A 19612-nucleotide genomic window follows, 5' to 3' on the forward strand; every position below is an offset into this window, starting at 1 on the left:
CTGTGAGTTTGAGGCCAGCCTGGTTTACATAGTGAGTTCCAGGTCAGCTGGGGCTACAAGGAGACCCTGTCTCAAAACAACCGAAGAAGAGAACTGACTGTTTAGCTGCCCATGGCTCTGAGGAGAATGCTAACAGCTATCTATGTTTATGAATGAATTTAGAGAGCTACTCTTAAGGAAGTACATTTGCCTTTGCAGTTTTACTCCAGGGGAGATGAAGGCTTTAAGAATTTCTCTCTCTGTCTCTTTCTCTCTCTGTCTCTGTCTCTCTGTCTCTGTCTCTGTCTCTCTCTCTCTCTCTCTCTCTCAGTATATCAAAATGGAAAATGGAACCAACCTTTTCTGTAAATTATTGGTGCTCTACATGGCCATTTAAGGCCCTCCTGTATTGTGTTGCTTTTCACTAAAGCTGTCTTCTAAGACTGGCAAGAATTAGAGTTTTCTCTGGCATTATACAAGTAGTTTAAAATTTTTACTTTGGAGGGGATACTTTCCTGGCTATTTGGGTTCTCCTCCTATTGTGATCTATTCTATGCCAGATTTGTCCTCAGCAGAGGCTGGGATTCTGCTGTCCAGGAACCTCCTGAATTTGAGTAGCCCCCATCTGCTAGGTCAGGATTTTCAATTACAGCATGATTTTTAGAAGCATATTCTCTTCTATAGTCCCCAAATCTGTACTTATTTGCCCATTTACCTTTTAGGTAGTTTTCACCACTTACTAAGTTGCCAGGTGTTTAACTGAGTTAGCTATTAATTTTAAACACTTATTTGACAAGTGCTTTGTATTGTGCCTGTCCTTAGGAAACATACAGAGTTGAGTGGTCAGAGTTAATATTTGCTGCTTAGAATCTTGTGCAGAACTTTTGGTGGCTTATCAGACAATATATTCGTAGTTAAACAAGTCCCTGGAAATGGCTGTGCATTCTGTTAAGGCATTTATAGAAATTCTAAGTGAAACATAGCTCAGATGGCTCTTCTAGATTGTGCTATCCTTTTTTGGTTTTGTTGGGTGGTTTCTTCATGTTGCAAATCGTGTGTGGGTTGCTGTTGAAACCTCCTTTTCCTTAAAGCTCCTTAGCAGGACTTAGATTTCTCCTGGTCGTAGCTGAATCTTCTAATCATCAAATGAATTTCACATGGCCTTGGCTTGTGAACTTTCAATACAGTAGTTTCTGGAAGGTTTTTTTTTTTTTTTTTATAGTCTATAATGCCAGGGGCTTATTCTAGAAACAATAGGAGCATTCCAGGGATTTAAAAAATGCTAACAAAGGAATTTTGAACTGTCATGTCCCATTGCTCTTTCAGGTTGAAGGTCAGGGTGAAGATCAGAGAAATGATAGTGGGAAGGAGCAGTCACCTGGGTCTGACCTTCTTCCAGCCTCTTCCTAGTTGACTTTAGCAGGGAGCTTGCTAGCAGCCCTGCTTGCATTCAGCTGACTTCTTGGCTGAACCCTAAGTTCTCTTCAGATGTACAGAGCAGCATCAAGTGTGGAGACAGAAGCACAGTTGAAACACTGCCTGTACTGATAAAAAGTCATCATGCAAGCAGATTCCTGGTGCTTTCCTGGTTGGAAATGTCAAACATCTAACAAAAAGGAGTTGCTGAAGAACACCTGTGCTAGCCAAGGAAGTTAGGAAGTGTTGGCCTTTAGTTTTCCTTAGTCAGGAAGAGGGAAGCTGTGAAGGCCATTTGTAGTTCATGTTTATTGGCTAGAGAATAAGTCCTGACTTGTCCAGGGATTCAGCCTTATGAAGATGAGATGTAGGTAGTGGGTCTTTTTGAAGAATATGTGTACTTGGCTTCTGGAATACCTTGAGGTTCCCCCTGCCCTCCTTTTTTGACATTAGTACTGACTTTACTGTTTAGAAAGGAAACTAAGGAACTTTCCATATTCTGTCTTTCTAATGTATATTCTGTCTGTCTCTATGTTTGTGTCTTCTCTATAGTCTGGATAATCAAAAAGCTTGTGATTCACTTTGGAGTGGTGGACTTCCTGCAGAAACGCTGTCGTGTGTGGTGGCAGGTTATCGAATGCTTCCTGAAGGAGCGGCAGGAGGCTTTAGCACCATGGCCAATTATCGGGCTTGGAAAGTTCTTACTAAAAGTTGATAGCAAGGTATTGTATGAGCTTGAGCTTGGACTGCTTCCGTGGAGTATGTGTTTTATGGCTTGAAATATTCCATTTTGTAAAATGTAGTGTTAATTTTGTAACTGTTAATAGCGTATTTAATATCTAATTTTATATAGAAATTTAAAGCTTAGAATTATGGTTCATGTAAGGATAGAGTGGATTTAGATTAAGTATCTTGGTGGGTTTTTTTTTTTTTTTTTTCCCCTCTTAAAAAGGAAAGAGAAGGCTCCTAGGGAACACCTAGTTTGACTCCTTCACTTGATTAGGACTAGATTGAAATCCAGAGAGTTTAAGTAATTAGTTACTCAGATTGGTCAACATTTTTGGAGTTATTCCTGTTTGTCAGCTGTTGTGCTAAAGTTCCAGGGAAACTCGGACCAATCATGCACAGCCAGACACAGAAATCTACTTAGTGTCAAGAACCAGCAGTCCCTGAGGAGTCCAAGGCTCAGTGACTACAGAACATGGACTTTAAATCCAGACTCTGCCTTCAAGAGCCCACTTCTGCTACTTACTAGCCCTGTGGCCTTGTGCAGATTTCTTTTTTTTTTGTCTTTTTGAGGCAGGGTCTCCCTATAGCGACACCTGGCCTGGATTCTCTAGGGAGACCAGGCTGGCCTTGAACTCACAGAGATCTGCCTGCCTCTGCTTCCCAAGTGCTGGGATTAAAGTTGTGTGTCACCACGCCCGGCTTGGGCAGGTTTCTTAGCTTCTGTGCCCTGGTTTCATTTTCAATAAAATGGATATATAATAGCACTTACTTGTTACGTGGTTGTGAGGGCTGAGTTAGTATATGTGAAAGCCCTGCATCAGTGCCTGGGGTATTCAGTAAGTGTTAGCTGTTGCTATAGTTTATATAGAACCCACGGATGTGGGACAGACTCCTAGCACTGAGCCAAACAGGCCTTGCAGAAGTGATGCTCAAGCAAATTGTGAAGGCCAAGTCAGTGTTTACAAGGTAGGTGTGGCCGGAAGAGCAGTGCTAGGAGCAGTGCAAAGGTAGAGGCACTGGGTTCTAGATGGTTTGGGTCATTTATATGGTGTTAATTGCTGGATTCCAATAAAATTTGTGGTTACTTTTTCCAGCCATTGTGATTTTAAAGGAATATCGCCTGGTCTCAATTAAAAGCCTGTTTCTGTGTTGTAGGCTCTTCCTCTAGCTTTCCTGACAGGCTCCTCCTCATGCCCTCAGTGACTTTTCTTTTCGTGCTGTTGTTGCATTCTCTAATGATATCCCACTGTTCTCTTCTCTTCCTCACCTTACCCCCATCTTCAAGCTCTGGCACTGGCTAAATAAGAAGGTAAATGAACACACAGATGTTGGTTTTCACTACTGAATTGTATAACCCTGCCTCCCTCCACCCCTCGGTTCCCCTGTGTCTTCCTTTCTCATTCTGTGTTCTGTCTATATGTCAGACTAAGCTTTGTTTTTAAAAGTCTAACTTTAAGCTATGGAAGGTCATGAACACTGCCAGCAAGGGCTCCTAGACTGTGAATGGGCCTCCTTGTCCCACTATTTCTGAAGTTACATTCTGTGGTCCTCCTGTCCACTATAAGTGGTTTCCGTGCCTCTTCTCTGTAATGTGGCCATTCTAGTCTCTGTCTCTGTCTCTTTTTCCTTTGAGATAAGGTCTTCCTGTGTAGTCCAGACTGGCTTATATGTTCCTGCCTCAGCCTCCTTAGTGCTAGGATTATAGGAAGGTACTATCATGCCTGGCTCTGGTCTCCTTTGATGTGTTATAAATGACACAGGAATTTTTAAAATACTGCCAAATTTATGTTTTATTTCTTGGCTAGTAATTTTTTTTGTTCTTTTTTATAACTAATAGTCCAAAAACAACTTTTTTTTTTTTTTTTTAAAACTTAAGATAGTCTGTGGTCATGGCTTATGACATCTAATATTGTGTTTCATGAGTCATGAGATTTGTCAGTGGGAACCGCTTCCCATGAGTAGCATGGCATTGTAATAGGTGTATCTCAGATACATTCCTAAGGCCACTCTACAGATACTAGGAATATTGTGACTTTAACATTTAGTTGGGATACAGTAGTGTTTCACTTTCGTATCCTTGGGACAGATTCATAAGAGGTGATGTCATGTATGTAAATTTCAGTAAAAATGTTGTAACAGCTGGGCGTGGTGGCGTACTCCTTTAATCCCAGCACTTGGGAGGCAGAGGCAGGCAGATCTCTGTGAGTTCAAGGCCAGCCTGGTCTACATAGTGAGTTCCAGGACAGCTGGGGCTACAGGGAGACCCTGTCTCAAAAAGACAAAAAAAAAAAAAAAAAAAAAAAAAAAAAAAAGTAACAGTCCTTAAAGATGTGAAAATAGATGAAAATTACATATTTTTTTTCAGTATTTATTCATTTATTCACTCATTCATTTGTTTGTTGCTTGTTCTTGTGGTGCTGAGGATTACACACTCAGGCCTTGAGCATGCCAGGCAGTCATCATATAACTGAGCTAGGCTGCTAGTTGTAAATGTGACTTTTGAATTTTGAGATGAGGGTTTCATTTTTTCCCCTGTTGAAATGAAGAAAAGGGAAGACTTGACAGCACCTAAGGTTTTTTTTTTTTTAATATTTTATTATTTTTATTTTATGTGTATGAGTGTATTGTCTGCATATATGTGAGTGCACCCATGTCATGCAATGCCACGGAGGTCAGAAGAGGGCTTCAGATTCCCCTGGAACTGGAGTTAAGGACGGTTTGTAGCCACAAACCCTCTGCCTCCCATGTGGGTGCTGGGAATCTAACCCGGGTCCTCTGCAAGAACAGTCAGTGCTCTTAACCACTGAGCCATCTCTCCAGCCCCAACAGCACCTAAGGTTTTAAACTTTGTGTTGCAGACAAGCAATGTGTAAAATACATTTCTGGCTCTTCCACCCCACATGTCCTTGTGTGCACTTCCATTCCCTATGAACTCAGTTCCAGTACATACATGTAATCCTTACAGATAAAACACACATTTATTTAATTAATTAATTAATTTATTTATTTATTCGATTAAAGTAAAGTCTAGTTCATGTGTACTGAAATGAAATTGTCCTCAAGGGTGAAAGAACTGAATTCAGTTAGTTTAACTTGATCTGTCCTTAGTGGACTGAGTAAGCGGGAAAACTTAATTTATAAGCCTAACATACAGCCAAAAAAGTTTAGTTTTAAAAGATCCATGAGATGAAGAAGCTGTCTTTGACAATCCTATGTAGCATACATAACATGGAGTTAGTGTGGAGTTAAAGAACAGCTGTCTGTGTGTTCTAGGGAAGCACGTGTGGGTACTGAGGCCTCTATTACATAGTTTCTAGTTTTGCACCAGAAATGGTAGGTAATTTGGGTTCTAGTGGAGAATGGAGAAGAGGTGATGAAAGAGCATGCCTCGTTCCTTTACCTGATCCTTAGCTCTGTTTCTCAGGCTCATTTTTTTATTTCTCAGTATTGATTGTTTACATGAAGAAAGCTAGAATATTGAAATAGACTCAGTAATGGAATGATGCTCCTTATGGGGTTGGTGGTCTTTTTGAGACAGGGCCTCCCTGGCTTGGAACTCATTATGTAGACCATGCTGGCTTGAAACTCAGAGATCCGCCTCCCTCTGCCTCCCAGGTGCTGGGGTTAAAAGTATGTACCAACACTCCTGGCTTGGAATGATGCTTACAAGTTTTAGAGTAGGTTTTAGTATAATTAAGTTTACCGGTGTTTCTAAATTTTAAAATGCATGCTCTATTCATATTTGAAATATTTAGCATGCCATTTTAAAGTGATTCATCGTCTTTTAAAAACTAAACCTTAAAAGTTAAGTAATTGGTCTTAGGCTGGAAAGACCAGGGAGATTCGTAAAATACCACATGGAGTTTCCATCCATAGGTCTCATTCCATAGTCACTCAGCTTGCTTCTTTTCCTCCATCCTAGTTTACTATTTATTCTACTTTTTCATTTCAACTGATACTTAGTTTTATGTACTTTTCCCCCCTCTTGGGACTGTTTAAAAGTCCACCCTTTTTTATAAGACTTCCTATCATTCTTTTTTTTAGTGTATTTCTTGTAGTCTTTTTTTTTTTTTTTTTTTTTTTTGGAATCTTGTGGAGGACCTGGGTTCACTTCGCAGCACCCACATGGCAGCTACGAACCGTCCTTAACTCCAGTTCCAGGGGAATCTGAAACCCTCGTCTGACCTCTGCTGTACTGTACAACATGGGTGCACTCAGTTTTTAACTTTTAGCTCTTGCTCTTAGCTCTCAGGTATAAATTCTTGTTAGGTCACTCAATCCTGGGATATGTGGCAGGATGGATAGATCAAAAGCCTCAAAATCCTAAGCAAGTATTTTATATTTAATTCCCAACAAAATTGGAATTGGGAAGATTCTATCCTAGTTTAAAAATACAAGTTTGATTTTTGTCAGTGAATACATTTGTGGTGCCCCATGTTTTATGTGTTAATACACTGATAAGAAGTTAGATCTCAGCTGGGCATGGTGGCGTACACCTGTAGTCCCAGCACTTGGGAGGCAGAGGCAGGCAGATCTCTGTGAGTTCAAGGCCAGCCTGGTCTACATAGTGAGTTCCAGGAGCTGTTTGCTCTGTTTAAAAAAAAAAAAAAAAAAAAAAAAAAAAAAAGAAGTTAGATCTCTACTTTCTTCTACTTTCTCAAGAGATCATTTTCATTTAAACATATGCTTCAGGATATGATTTCCTTTTAAGAAAAGTCTCCTATATTACTTTTAGAAATGGTTATTTGTGGAAGCAAATCTGTATTTGTAATTCTGAAATTTTGAAGTTACTTTCTAGTTCTCATGCTAGCAAGTGCAGGATCTCTAGGCTCTGGAGTGCCAAGGACTCATGCAGTAGCGGCCCTTGCCTCAGGGAGCTGCTTCAGGAGCTAGGTGTTCAGAGGCTTGTGATTGCAAACCTTCATGCCTGACCTTCCATATCTTAGAAACCTGATACTTCTGTTTGCTTGATTTTTGTTGTTGTTTTTTGCTCTCTGCATTGTCTTTGATGCTTTAGAAGCATGCACTGAAATTTACCTCTTCTCTTTAAAGCTCTGATTGTGAAGATGATAGATTAACTTTTTGTCTCTAAATTCACTCTGGCATTGTTCATGAAAGGCATTGTCCTTAGGACTGGAGAGATGGCTCAGTGGTTAAGAGCATGCACTGCTCTTCTAGAAGACCCATGTCCAGTTCCTAGCACCTGCATGGCAGCTAACAACCATCTGTAATTCCAGTTCCAGGGGATCCCATGGCTTTTTCTGGTCTCCATGGGCATTACACACACATATGGTGTACTTAATACATTCAGGCAATATACTCATACACATAAAATTTTTAAAAATTAAAACATATTTAAAGCGGGGGAAGGGGCAGGCTAGATGGCTCAGCAGTTAAGAGCACTGGCTACTCTTGCAGAGGACCCAGGTTCAGTTCTCAGCACCCACTTGACAGCCAGCAACCACTTGTAACTCCAGTTCCAGGGGAACCAGTGCCGTCTTCAACATGGGTTCTTTTACATACAAGCAGGCAGAACATTCATACACATAAAGTAAAAAATGTTTAAAAGGCAGTGTCTTCTATGAAAGAATTCAGCAAGCTTCTAAACTTCCATTGGAAAATGAATGTTTTAAAAGTTGTGGTTTTTAAACAAATATTTGTTGCTTATCACTGTTTTTAGAGCATAGTTCCAATTTAAATTAAGAACAACTTAGCAATATTATAGCTCATGCTGGGGTTGAAGGGTACAGTGTGGCATGCTAACATTTATTGATCTAATTAAGTACAATTTTGAATTTTAAATGGTGGCTTTACATGACAGGAAGAATAGAAATCTATCAATTAAATGTATATTCTGAAAAATCATTTGCAATGTAGAATTATTTTGTTGTGAAAGATGAATAACATTGTAGTTAAGATAGAGTATCAAATAACATTTAGGGAGACTATAATTTTAATTGTTGATTAAAGAACAACCACTATATTGAGAATTAATATACTTCATTGGGTTAGAATCATGTCATAAAGCTTGTTTTCAGTAGAATAGAAACCATAAATGGATTATCAGACTTCTAAAAGCATTTTGTTATTGAAATAATAAAAAATTAAAAATTTTGGTGTCAGGGAGAGTTCAGTTTTCAGGACCCACATTGTGGAAGGAGAGAAGCTGCTCCAAGTTGTCCTTTGACACACGTGCACACTGCCCTCCCCCTATGAATAAACAAATGTTATTAACTGTAAAAAAAAAAATTAAAGCCTTAAAAAAATACCTCCTACTCAAAAGCAAAACCAAAAACCCACTCACCTACTCACCTACCCTCCAACTAAATGCACCCACATGGATAAATAATTGTCTACAGCTTGTGCATCCTCTTCTCAGTGTCTTGTGCTCTGGGGAACTGTTATTCTGAATTTACTATTTATGATTGCCTTAACAGTAGCTTTTAAAAAAATTATTTTTGGGGCTGGAGTGATGGCTCAGCAGTTAAGAGCACTGACTGCTCTTGCAGAGGATCCAGATTCCATTCCTAGCACCCACATGGCGGCTACGAACTGTCCTTAACTCCAGTTCCAGGGGAATCCGAAGCCCTCTTCTGGCCTCCGCAGCAGATGGAGTACACGATGCGGGTGCACTCACTTAACATGCAGGCAATACACTCATACACATAAAATAAAAATAATAAATAAAATATTAAAAAAAATTATTTTTATGAAGCTGAGTGTGGTGGTGCACACCTTTAATCCCAGCAGTCTGGAGGCAGAGACATGTGACTCTCTGAGATTGAGGCCAATCTGGTCTACATAGCAGGTTCTATGCCAGCTGTGGCCACATGGAGACCCTGTCTCAAGAAGACCACATATACATAGGACCCTAATGAAAGGGAAAAGCATTTGAGATGTAACTGCTATTGTACTTTGCTTCTATTTTTCTATATAATTTAGAAGATGACTGTTACAAGGAATGTTCTTTTTCTAAAATCATTTGTATTTGCTATAGCTTCATGAGACTTGAGGTCACCTAAGGGACTGTCATTATTTTGTTTAGAAATATTTTTCAGGTTACAAATTAGAGTTTGAATTGTGGCTATAGCACAGTTTGGGAATTCAAGTCTACATGTAGGTGATGTTCATGTAGATTGCCTTCTCATAGTTACGACAATGAACACTTTTCTTAGTAACAGCAGTGACTAATGCTATTAGTTTTTTTTTTTTTTTAAGTTGCTTATAGCTTTTACTACTTTAATCAGTGTGTCATAATTTGCTTTGCAATGCTGGTATCTAGGCTTTTTGATATTTGAATACATACATGTTTTAAGTTGTACTTTAAACATAAGTAATTCTCTTTTTCATTTCTGTACAGATGATCATCTGGTTGGAGAAGATGTTAGATAAAATTATTAGCATTTTCATCATATTTTTGCTAGTAATAGGAACCCTTCTTTTAGCTCTTCTCCTGACTGCAAAGGTAAAGTACAATCCCTTACTGTTCCTATGAGTAAAGTCCTGGTTGTCACCTAAGGCTCTTAGAAGCCTCCCAGAAAGTGTTATCTGGTTTATTAGACTATGTACAACCAATAAACTATTTCCAACTTGTATATTACTAGTTTTGCCATGAGCCTGGCTAGTATATTTTCTTTTAAAATTGCTTTTTCATGCATTTTTGTTTTGTCACCATAATCCTCAGAGGCAAATACAATTAGAAAAAAAAAAACAGAAGACAGATACTGAAAACAAGGGCTCTTTTCCACCCTTAGTAATAGGAGGGTTCTGAACTAGACTCTTTGATTCCTTATCTCCTTAGTGCCTGTTCCATTTCCTGCTCCCTCTCATCTTGGAGCTCTTGTTGTGTTGCCTTCTGCCTGTATTTCAGGTGCTGGCCTCAAACTGCCAGGCTCAAATGATTCCTGCCTCAGGCTTCTGCATACCTGCAAGTACAGGTGTGCACCACCACACCCACCGTCCGCATTCTTCATCTGCTCTTGTCTCACTTGTCTTCCTGCTAAAATATCTAAGCTCAGTGCAGTCCCCTTTGGCTTGTTGCCTGTGCTTTTCGTGTCTCTTTTGGAACTCCATCCTACGGCCTTCGCATGACCATTGCTAACCCCAGGTCAGGACAGCTGTGCTTACCCCCAGGAGACCCTCACAAGATTGGCCCCACTAGCCTTCTTTCATAGAGCAGAGGGAAGTCTCACTGGGCTCACCAGGCAGCTCACACAGGGTCTTTATATCTTGTTTTCCAGATCCTTCGGCTTACATTTCCCATTTTCATCTCATTGAAAATGGTCTTTCCCTAAAGCACAGCTGAAATTTTATCCCTGCAGTGGTTTGCTTGACCAGCTTAAGTATCTTGGACTTTTTTGGTGCATTTTTCAACTTTGTCTATCTGAACTCTTTTAAATTCCTTTTTTAAAAATTTATTATTTTTATTTTATGTATATGAATGTATTGCTTGCATGTGTGTAAATGCACCCGTGTCATGCAATGCCCACGAGGTCAGAAGAGGGTGTCAGATCCTCTGGAACTGGAGTTAAGGTGGTTGTTAGCCACCATGTGCGTGCTGGGAATTGAACCCGGGTCCTCTGCATGATCAGTCAGCGCTCTTAACCACTGAGCCATCACTCCAGCCCAGAACTCTTTTAAATTCTATGTGCAGATTTTGCTATTTGTTTTCAAAGGATTGTGAAGCTTACATGAAATGGGTAGCAAAACTTTACTCTGAATTTTGCAAAGATACGTTTGTAACTGTCATCAGTGGATAATCCATTCTGCAGCAGTTTGCTAAAGCATTCCCTTGTTTCTTACTATGGGCTGTCTCCACTTGGGAGTCTTGTTCTCATCCACCAGCCTCGTTATAGCCTCAAACTTTCTGTTTGCTCTTGGCAGCCTGCTCTATTAGTTCTGTTTCAGTCTCTGGAGTGCCCGACTGCTCTTTGGGTATCATATATAGTCACTTAATGTATGCTGCACAGACTTGAACCCTTTCTTTGCTTTTGTCATGTTTTCCCTGGAATTGCTGTTACACAGTCTTCCTTTGTTCTCAGAGAATCGCTTCATCAGTCAGGTATTTTCTTTCCTGCTTTTGTTCTACTTTCCTCTGTTGATTTGCACAGGGTTTTTGCCCTCCCTTCTCAACTGTGTTCATCTTTCAAGTGCTTTTCTTTGTTTATTCTATGCTTCACTGAGCTCTTACTTCCAACTTCATTCTTAGGTATTATTGAACCATTTTCTTTCTTGTCTAGGATTTATGCAAACTGAACTTTTGAGGGAGCCTTCTTGGGTATCTGGTTAATTCTACTATCAGTAAAGGTATCATTGTCCAGAATACCACCAGGATAGTATTTACTTGAATGTCTAATAGATGTCTCAGATGTAACAAACCAGAAACTGCACCTTGTCTCACTTACCTGGTCTTCTCATAGTCTTCCTGTTTCAGTAAGTGACAACTCCATTCTCCTTGCTCAGTGAAGAGCCTTGTTCAATTTTGACTATACTCTGTGTTTGTATTTGCTTTTACTTGTGAGAAATTATTTTGGGTTTAGCCTGCTAGTATATCCTAGGGATAACAGCAGAGTGATGATGTCAAGTAATTTCCTCTCCATGGAACCAAGAGTAAAACACTAAAGTTATTATTAATGTCATTTAAAGGCATTGGAAAATGACCAGCTAGGGTAATGTTGGCTTGGAGTTGCCACAAATCCACCTTTCTGAAGGACTTGTTCTTTGCATGGAAATGTTTAAGATTGCTGCAATCCCACTTGCCTTGTTGCATGTGCTCTTGATGTCTCTTGTGGTACTTGTCCTGTGGCCATGGCATGACCATTGCTGACCCAAACTCAGAACAGCTATGCTTACCCACCAGTGACAGTCACAAGATTAGGTCTACCAACCTTCTCTCATTTGGGGTGGGATGTCTCACTAGGGTCACAGGATAGCTCACCAGAGGTGCATAGAGTATATGAGGGATAGTGGCGGGGTGGGGATGACTTTTCACTTTTCCTTGGTGATACAGCTTCCTGTAAGTTGCCCATGACCTTGGAGATAACCACTTAACCATACTTCTGTAAGTAACTCCACTTAAACTCATTGGTTCACCACCAAGCAGGACTTAGAATTGGTTCTTTGATCTGTTGTTGGTACCCTGTGTGGGTTGCATAGGTGTTTGTTCACATTTCCCCAGAAAAGTTACCCTAACAGTGTCATACCTATGAAATCATTTCCAAGTCCAATTGGCGGTGACTAGAACCTCAGCGACACTAACAAACATTCTAGTGGATATGGGATTAGCATCCCAGGAGATGGGAAGACGAAGGCAAAAGTAGAAACAAGTATTTGTGGAAAGAATGATTGAAAACTAGTCCAAGAATTTCAACAAACCCTCAGAATAAACTCAAACCCCAAACCTTACATTGGGACACCCCACTGAAGCTGCTCAAAGCCAAAGATAACAATCTTGAAAGAAGTGACCACACACATCATATACAAGGGAACAGAGCAATTTGTGGCAGTTTTCGTACTTAACAGTGCATGCCGAAGACAAAAAGTGATCAATTTAAAGCCAAAGAAAAAGAAACCTGACAACCAACAATTTTGTATTCAGTGAAACTATTCCTTGAAAATAGAGGCAAAGGAGCTGTGAGTAGGTCTCTGTTGTCCAGCACTTAACCAGTATCCCCAAGGTACACTGGCTTTAATCCTCAGTGCATGCTTTCTTCCCCTTCAAAAAAGCAAAATAAAGCATTTCCAGATAAACTAAAACTGAGAGTTCATTGATAGCAGGTTTGTACTGTAAGGCATGCTAGAGGAATTGCTTCCAGCTGGGTGTGATGGACATACCAGTGATCCTACTCCAAGCTATGTACTGAGGCTTTACCTTTAGAACAAACAACTTTGAAAAGTGAATGTCTTTCAATGAAAAGAAAGGACTCCAGAGATAACTTGGTTCCAAAGAACAGAATGGAGAGTAACTTGGTAAATATGTGGGTATATTAGGAAGCTTACATATTTTCTCTGTGTGTACTTTAAACATTTTTTAAAATTTATTTTTATGTGTATAAGTGTTTTACCTGCATGTGCATAAGTGTACCTACCACATGTGCGCAGTGCCCACAGAGGCCAGAAGAGAGCATTGGATCCCCTGGAACTAAAGTTACAGATAATTGTGAACTGCCATGTAGGTACTGGGGACCAAACCAGGGTCCCTCTGCAAGATCGGCCAGTGCTCTGCTAACTGCTGAGCCACCTGTCCAGTCCCCATTGTAACTATTTAAAGAAAAATTGTGGTACACTCTTGAGGAGCTTGTAAGGTACAGATGTACTTTTCACATAACAGAGTATGCAAAGAAGAGGCTTGGGAAATGGGACTATATTGATGTGCAGTTACTACAACTTTTTCTACACATAAGTCAATATTAACTTGAAGTAAATTGTGGTAAAGATTTACTAAGTTTTAGATAACTTAAATAGGAGCTAGCAGCTACTAAGTAGTGAGTTGAGGCAAAATACAATAGTAAACTAAAAAATATGTTCTCAGCTTGGCTTGTTCCTTCTTAATCCCCTCATTTTGTTAGTTACTGGGCAAGGGCAGAGAGTTGAGGTTTCCATTGGCTTTTCTCTACTGACTTATTACTTGCCTTTGTGTCTCACCCTGCAAAGTAATTCCATTAGCTAATGATTTTGGTATTGCATACCTAAATGTACAAGTATGTACGTAATCTGTGCTTTCACATGTATATATGCAAACTATGTCTATGTCTTAAGTACTTGTACTCATTTCTTTTTTTTTGGAGACAGGGTCTCCCTGTATCCTTAGCTGTCCTGGAACTCACTATGTAGACCAGGCTGACCTCGAACTCACAGAGATCTGCCTGCCTCTGCCTCCCGAGTGCTGGGATTAAAGGCATGTGCCACCATGCCTGGCTTATTTCTATATTTTTTTAAGCAAATTGTTGTGCTTGATTGCAGGGAGCTATCACTTATTTCTCATAATGTATATCAGAGGACATTATGCGTGCTTGTCAGTGCCCATTTCTAAATTAAGACCAAGATATATAATTACTTGATCCTAAAAGCATTGCTTCAGTAATAGAGTAGGGAAAATTTTAAATTGGGTTTATTATTTATTGAAATTCTTTTCTCTCTTTTTTTATATGTAATACAGGTACATCAAGAGAGTGTACACATGATTGAAGTCACAAGTAATTTGATTAATGAAACTCTAGCAAATCACCCAGAGTGGGCAAAGTAAGAATACTGTTTGGGAAAAAGAATAGAGATGGATGACCTGCTTTCAGCATTGATAAACAATAGTACTGGGGTCATGGTGAGAGAGGTATTTAAGGTTGAGAAACAGTGTCTGGTATCTTACATTTGATTAGGTATTTATCATTTACAGCATGTTGATCATTTTACCTGCCTTGTGTTGTTTGTCCCTCACAGTGACTATTGAGGTAGATTGAAGATGTTACCCCATTCACAGATGAGGAAGAATCTCATTGGTTTATGAACTTGAGATGTTAATTCCCCAGTGGTAGTCAGCACGTGACATGTAGCCAGTGATTCCACCTGAAGTGAACCTTGCACTAGAGCATGTGACTCTTTGTTTTTCTATATAATTTCTGCCACATTCCCATTTTGTGTTATTTTTTAGGAAGATGGGACAAACGCTAGGCCAGGGCCAAATTCAGCCACTTGTTTTTGTAAATAAAGTTTTATCAGAACATAGATATGCTTGTTCATTTACTCATTCATTTGGCTGATTTGGGACTGCAAGGACAGATAGATTGAAGTAGTTGGTGACCTAAATGTTATGATCTGCAAAGCCCCAAATGATTATTTTCTGGTCCTTTATGTAAAAAGTTTGCCAATCCCCATCTCTGTATTCATTTAATTTGGTTTCTGTGAGAAGAGTTTTGGCTCATTTCAGGGAGTGCTTAGCAGAGCTGTGCTCTCCTGTCTTAGAATGAGGGAAGCTGAGAACATCCAGGGAAGGCACTCGTGGGGACCCATGGTTATAGGGGAGTGTACAACATGTACCAGTACAGGTTGCTCAGGTAGTTCTGGCCCTGTGACTCGTGGTGGGTTTAGTCAGGTCCATTGACTTAGCTATGATAGTTCTTTTGTCTCATCTCAAAGATGAGAGCTTTGGTGAAGGGTATGCACAGCAGCAAGACTTTTTCTCAGTCCTCCTTAGATGTGTATCAGTCATTAAGGATCTGTCTAGATAACTCTGCAGATTCCTATACTTTCTAGTAACACAGTAGGATGTTATTTTCCCCACAAAGATACAGCAGTACCATATAATTGAAAAATTCAGTGATTCCTCCAGTCATTGATGCATCTGTAAATACTAATTTGAAAGCTACACAAATTGTCCCACATCACAGAGAACCAAGTTTCCTGTTCATATCCTTACATTGTAATTCTACTAAGTTTATAAATAATTTTATATTGCTGTGAAATAATTGAATTGACTGAAGAATTTGCCAAAAACTCTCATAAATCTTGGAAATTTATTTGGATTACAGAACATTCAAACTTGTATTGATTTGACATTCTGTTTTATTTTGTTGAAAAATAGTCTCATTATTTAGGCCAGGCTTGCCTGGGACTTGCTGTGAAGCTCAGGTCGATCTAACACTCATAGTAATACTTCAGCCTCAGCCTCCTGAGGACTAAGATTACAGGTGTGTGCCCTATGCCTGGTTCTACCTTTTAATTTATTCAGATGATCTGTATATTTTTTTTTCCTCTGTGAAAGATTGTTTTTCTAGATGCTTGACTTGTGTGGCTTATTGATGACAGCCAACTTTCTCCTTATATGACTGTCTTAAACATATACACACACATATTTTGAAACTGCTAAGAATTGAGGTTGTTGCCTGTTTGACTTATTTATAATGAGGAGCCTCTTTGCCATATGCCATCTTTGTAGCATGTCTCATATTTGGGCCGAAGAAAAATGAACCGTTATTGTTGCCTTGGCCTTTCAGCACAAATCAGGAGTAATTGAAACCAGAATGATTAAATTTGCAAATGTCAGTCTCTAGTGCAGAACATTGTGGTGAATCGTTTAGGGAAGGGACAAAAATGTTTTCTCTTTTTGGAAGACTCTGGGCATGTGTAAAGGAGTGTTGGTTAAGGTGTATTGTGCAGCAAGTTTAGTTAGAAGAAAATGGAGAAGCCTCTTAACTGTACGGCAAGTATAATTTGTAGACTGTAGTTCTTTGCATAGTGAAGAGAGTCCTTACATCATCAAAAGATCTTCAGTGGATAAAACTTTAAAATAATTAGTTCACCCTCTTAATAATCTGGATTCTTCCTCAGTTCTACACTTCCTTAGACCAGTGGTTAGTCAAATATTAGCACACATAAGACTTGCTTGCGTGACTTGTTATGGGTACATGGTTCTGTTTCAGTAGGTCTGAGGTTGGGCTCAAGAGTTTTGGTCACTAACTGGTTCTCAGGCAGCTTGGGTGCTGCTGGTCCATCCCCTACACTTTCAGGACCTTGTCTCAGATGTTGACTATCCCAGTGTCCAAGAACTACTTCTTCTGTGCTGTTACTAGGCACATGGCTAGGACATGAGTGGACCCAGAAAGTAGGCACAATGGAATGAAAAGAAGGCTTGGGTGTGGGTTGGGAAAATGGGTCTAGGTCCTAAGGAGAGATGGGAGACAGCCCCTAAGACTTGGAGCCAGAGCAGTCAGACCAACATGTCCGCTGCTCCTTGTGTCACTGTGTTAATGACTGATTGATAATTTGTTGTTAGTATCTTAAATTCAAAGCATTGTTGGAAGACTATACTGAAAGTACATTTTTTTTCCATTTTCTCTTTCTTTTATAACAGTTGGCTTCCTGAGGCTCAGGTGGTTCAAAGAGCCCTAAATTCTGCAGCTAATAATGTATATCAGTATGGACGGGAATGGATAACACACAAGGTAAGGAAGAGCCTTTCTTGTGGCTTTCTCTTGGCAGGGTTTATACAGGAAGCTACTTCTTCCTTTAAGTAAGTGTATACTTTTCTGTATTCTGTTTGAAACAGTTATCATTTTTGAAATAAGCTTAAATCTACATGTGGACAGATGTCATAAAAGGAAATCAAACCTTCAGGATAACCACACTGAATACTGCTGGTTGCCCAAACAATCTGAGAGGTTCATTCACTTTTTTCCAAGATAGATCTAATTGATTTTTTGTCTTTTAAGACAGAGAGATCACTATCAGTTTGAACCATTCTACTTGCTTTCTAGCTGAGAAAACAGACTGGGCAGGGCCATTGGTTCCCGCTGGCCATGTGTGCATTGCCTTTATACTAGTCACAAGCTCCACATCCTTGTCTTTGTGCTGTGGCTTGCTATCAGTGTGTGTCTGGCCAGAACTGCTCCACTAAGTGCTTTTGGGTGGCACTTGAGATAAACCTTGAAGGAACAGAAGATGGAGGAAGAGTGCATTTTGAGAAGGGTATTTATGTGAGTGCAGATACTGAGGCATAAGTGTGCTTATGCTTGAGATAAACTTGACTAGGAATAGAGCCTTGTGAAAGGAATGAGTGATAGAGGAAAAGACATACTGCATTTAAAAATTAGTCTCCAAAACCCTCACCCAGTGTTGACCAGAAAATAAAGGTTATTTGTAGCTTTAATATTCTAAAGTAGTTAGAATCATACAAGGATTGACAAGATTGATTGCATGAATAGTTTCTTATTTAAAAAAAATAAAAAAAACTACTGGATGTAGTGGCCTTTTAATCCTAGCACTTGGGAGGCAGATGCAGATGGATCTCTCAGAGATTGAAGCCAGCCTGTTCTATCTATATAATGAGTTCCAGGCTAGGTGGACTATCTTGAGAGTGTGTCTCAAGAAAAACAAGACCCCTCCCCCCCAAAAAAATACAAAATAAACATGTACTAGAGAGATCGTTCAGCAGTTAAGCTGCTCTTGTAAAAGACCCAAGCTCAGTTCCCAGCACCCACATTGTGGCTAACAACCATCTGTACCTCCAGTTCTAGGGGATCCAAACCTTTCTTCTGGTCTCCATGGGCATTGTATAACATGGGTACACTTAACATACATGCTGGCATAAGATAAAAATAAACCCATAAAAGTACATCCCAAATTATGAAAAATAAGTTGTATATGCTTGTATCTACTAACCCTAAGATGAAATTACTAGAAGTTAAAAATTGTCAGTTCATTATATTGTCTGCCCAAGATAATCAGCTGATAAACTTGTAAAATAAAAGATAAATATGTGTATATGGCTTTAAAACTGTCACAGATGGAAAAGTCAGCTATTAGCTTTCTATAGGTTTGTTTTGGTAAAAATATAGCATTTTATTCTGATGTATTTGGGAAAAAAATTTTTCCCTGACATTCTTACCTATGTACAAAGATTAAAGAAAGGGAATTTTAGCTGGGCATGGGTGGTGCATGCCTGTAATCCCAGCACTTGGGAGGCAGAAGCAGGCGGATATTTGTGAGTTCGAGGACATCCTGGTCTATAAAGTGAGTTCCAGGCCAGCTGGGGCTACAGGGGGACCCTGTCTCAAAAAAAAAAAAAAAAGAATTTTGGGTAAATGGAAAAACAAATCTTAGATTTAAAAAGTAGATTTCAAGCTACTTAGAGAAAATAAATAGGTATGAAACTTTTTGTTCAAGAGTCTGAAGGTGAAGGGAACTGAAGAGAAATGAACACTGATAGCAAAAGTTATAAAGTATTTGTGGTCCTGATTTAGAAGACAGAGGAATAGACTTTAACAACCATCGAGTATCCGTCAGCTGGTGGATAGATCAATCAAAGGTGGTAAATTTACTTATGTTTGTGTGTGTGCATGGTCTTTTGTATGTGGGTACATGTGTGTCATGGTGCATGTATGGAGGTCAGAGGACAACATACACATATACAATAGTAAATATAAGAGAATCAGTCATGAAATACTACATGTATATGATTCCATTTACATGAAATATCCAGAAGTGGCAAATCTAAATAGGCAAAAAGTAGAATAGTGGATTCCAGTACTAGGGGATGCAGAGAAGCCAGAGTGAATACTGACAGGCCCGTGGTTTCTTTTGAGAGGGGGGGATGCTTTGAAATTAACTTGTGGTAATGGTTAAATAACTGTAAATATACAAAAAAGTTGAATGTCTACTGAAACATATTGTAAGGGTGTGAAATATGCCTTAATGTAGTTATTAAAAATATGTAACTTTTTGGGGCTGGAGAGATGGCTCAGCAGTTAAGAACATTGGTTGTTCTTGCAGAAGACCTAGGTTCGAATCCCAGCACCCACATGGCAGCTAACAACTGTCCGTAACTCCAGTTCCAGAGGATCCAACAGCTTCTTCTGTCCTCCGTGGGCATTGCACGACATGGGTGCCTTTACCTACATGCAGGCATAATACACACATAAAAATAAATAAATAAATAAAATATTTTTTAAAAATGTAACTTTTTAAAAAGAATTATTTAAAAATTTTTAATTATGTG

The 19612-nt window shown here is 39.4% G+C and overlaps 1 protein-coding gene across 4 annotated transcripts in view; it reads left to right on the forward strand.

Annotated features, from left to right (window-relative positions):
- The window catches only part of Tmem245 (transmembrane protein 245), an 89962-nt gene that overhangs the window by 24013 nt on the left and 46337 nt on the right, over positions 1-19612 (forward strand). The window contains exons 6-10 of one of the 4 annotated variants that reach the window (XM_008854642.3): positions 1948-2117; positions 3410-3433; positions 9485-9589; positions 14282-14364; positions 16970-17060. In XM_008854642.3, the coding sequence (XP_008852864.1) occupies positions 1948-2117; positions 3410-3433; positions 9485-9589; positions 14282-14364; positions 16970-17060 (473 nt within the window). The remainder of the gene's footprint in view (positions 1-1947; positions 2118-3409; positions 3434-9484; positions 9590-14281; positions 14365-16969; positions 17061-19612) is intronic. The other 3 variants (XM_008854643.3, XM_029556948.1, XM_029556947.1) reach the window with 3 other exon arrangements.

The sequence above is a fragment of the Nannospalax galili genome, unplaced genomic scaffold (genome assembly GCF_000622305.1).
Source record: "Nannospalax galili isolate Female #2095 unplaced genomic scaffold, S.galili_v1.0 scaffold666, whole genome shotgun sequence".
Classification (NCBI taxonomy): Eukaryota; Metazoa; Chordata; class Mammalia; order Rodentia; family Spalacidae; genus Nannospalax; species Nannospalax galili.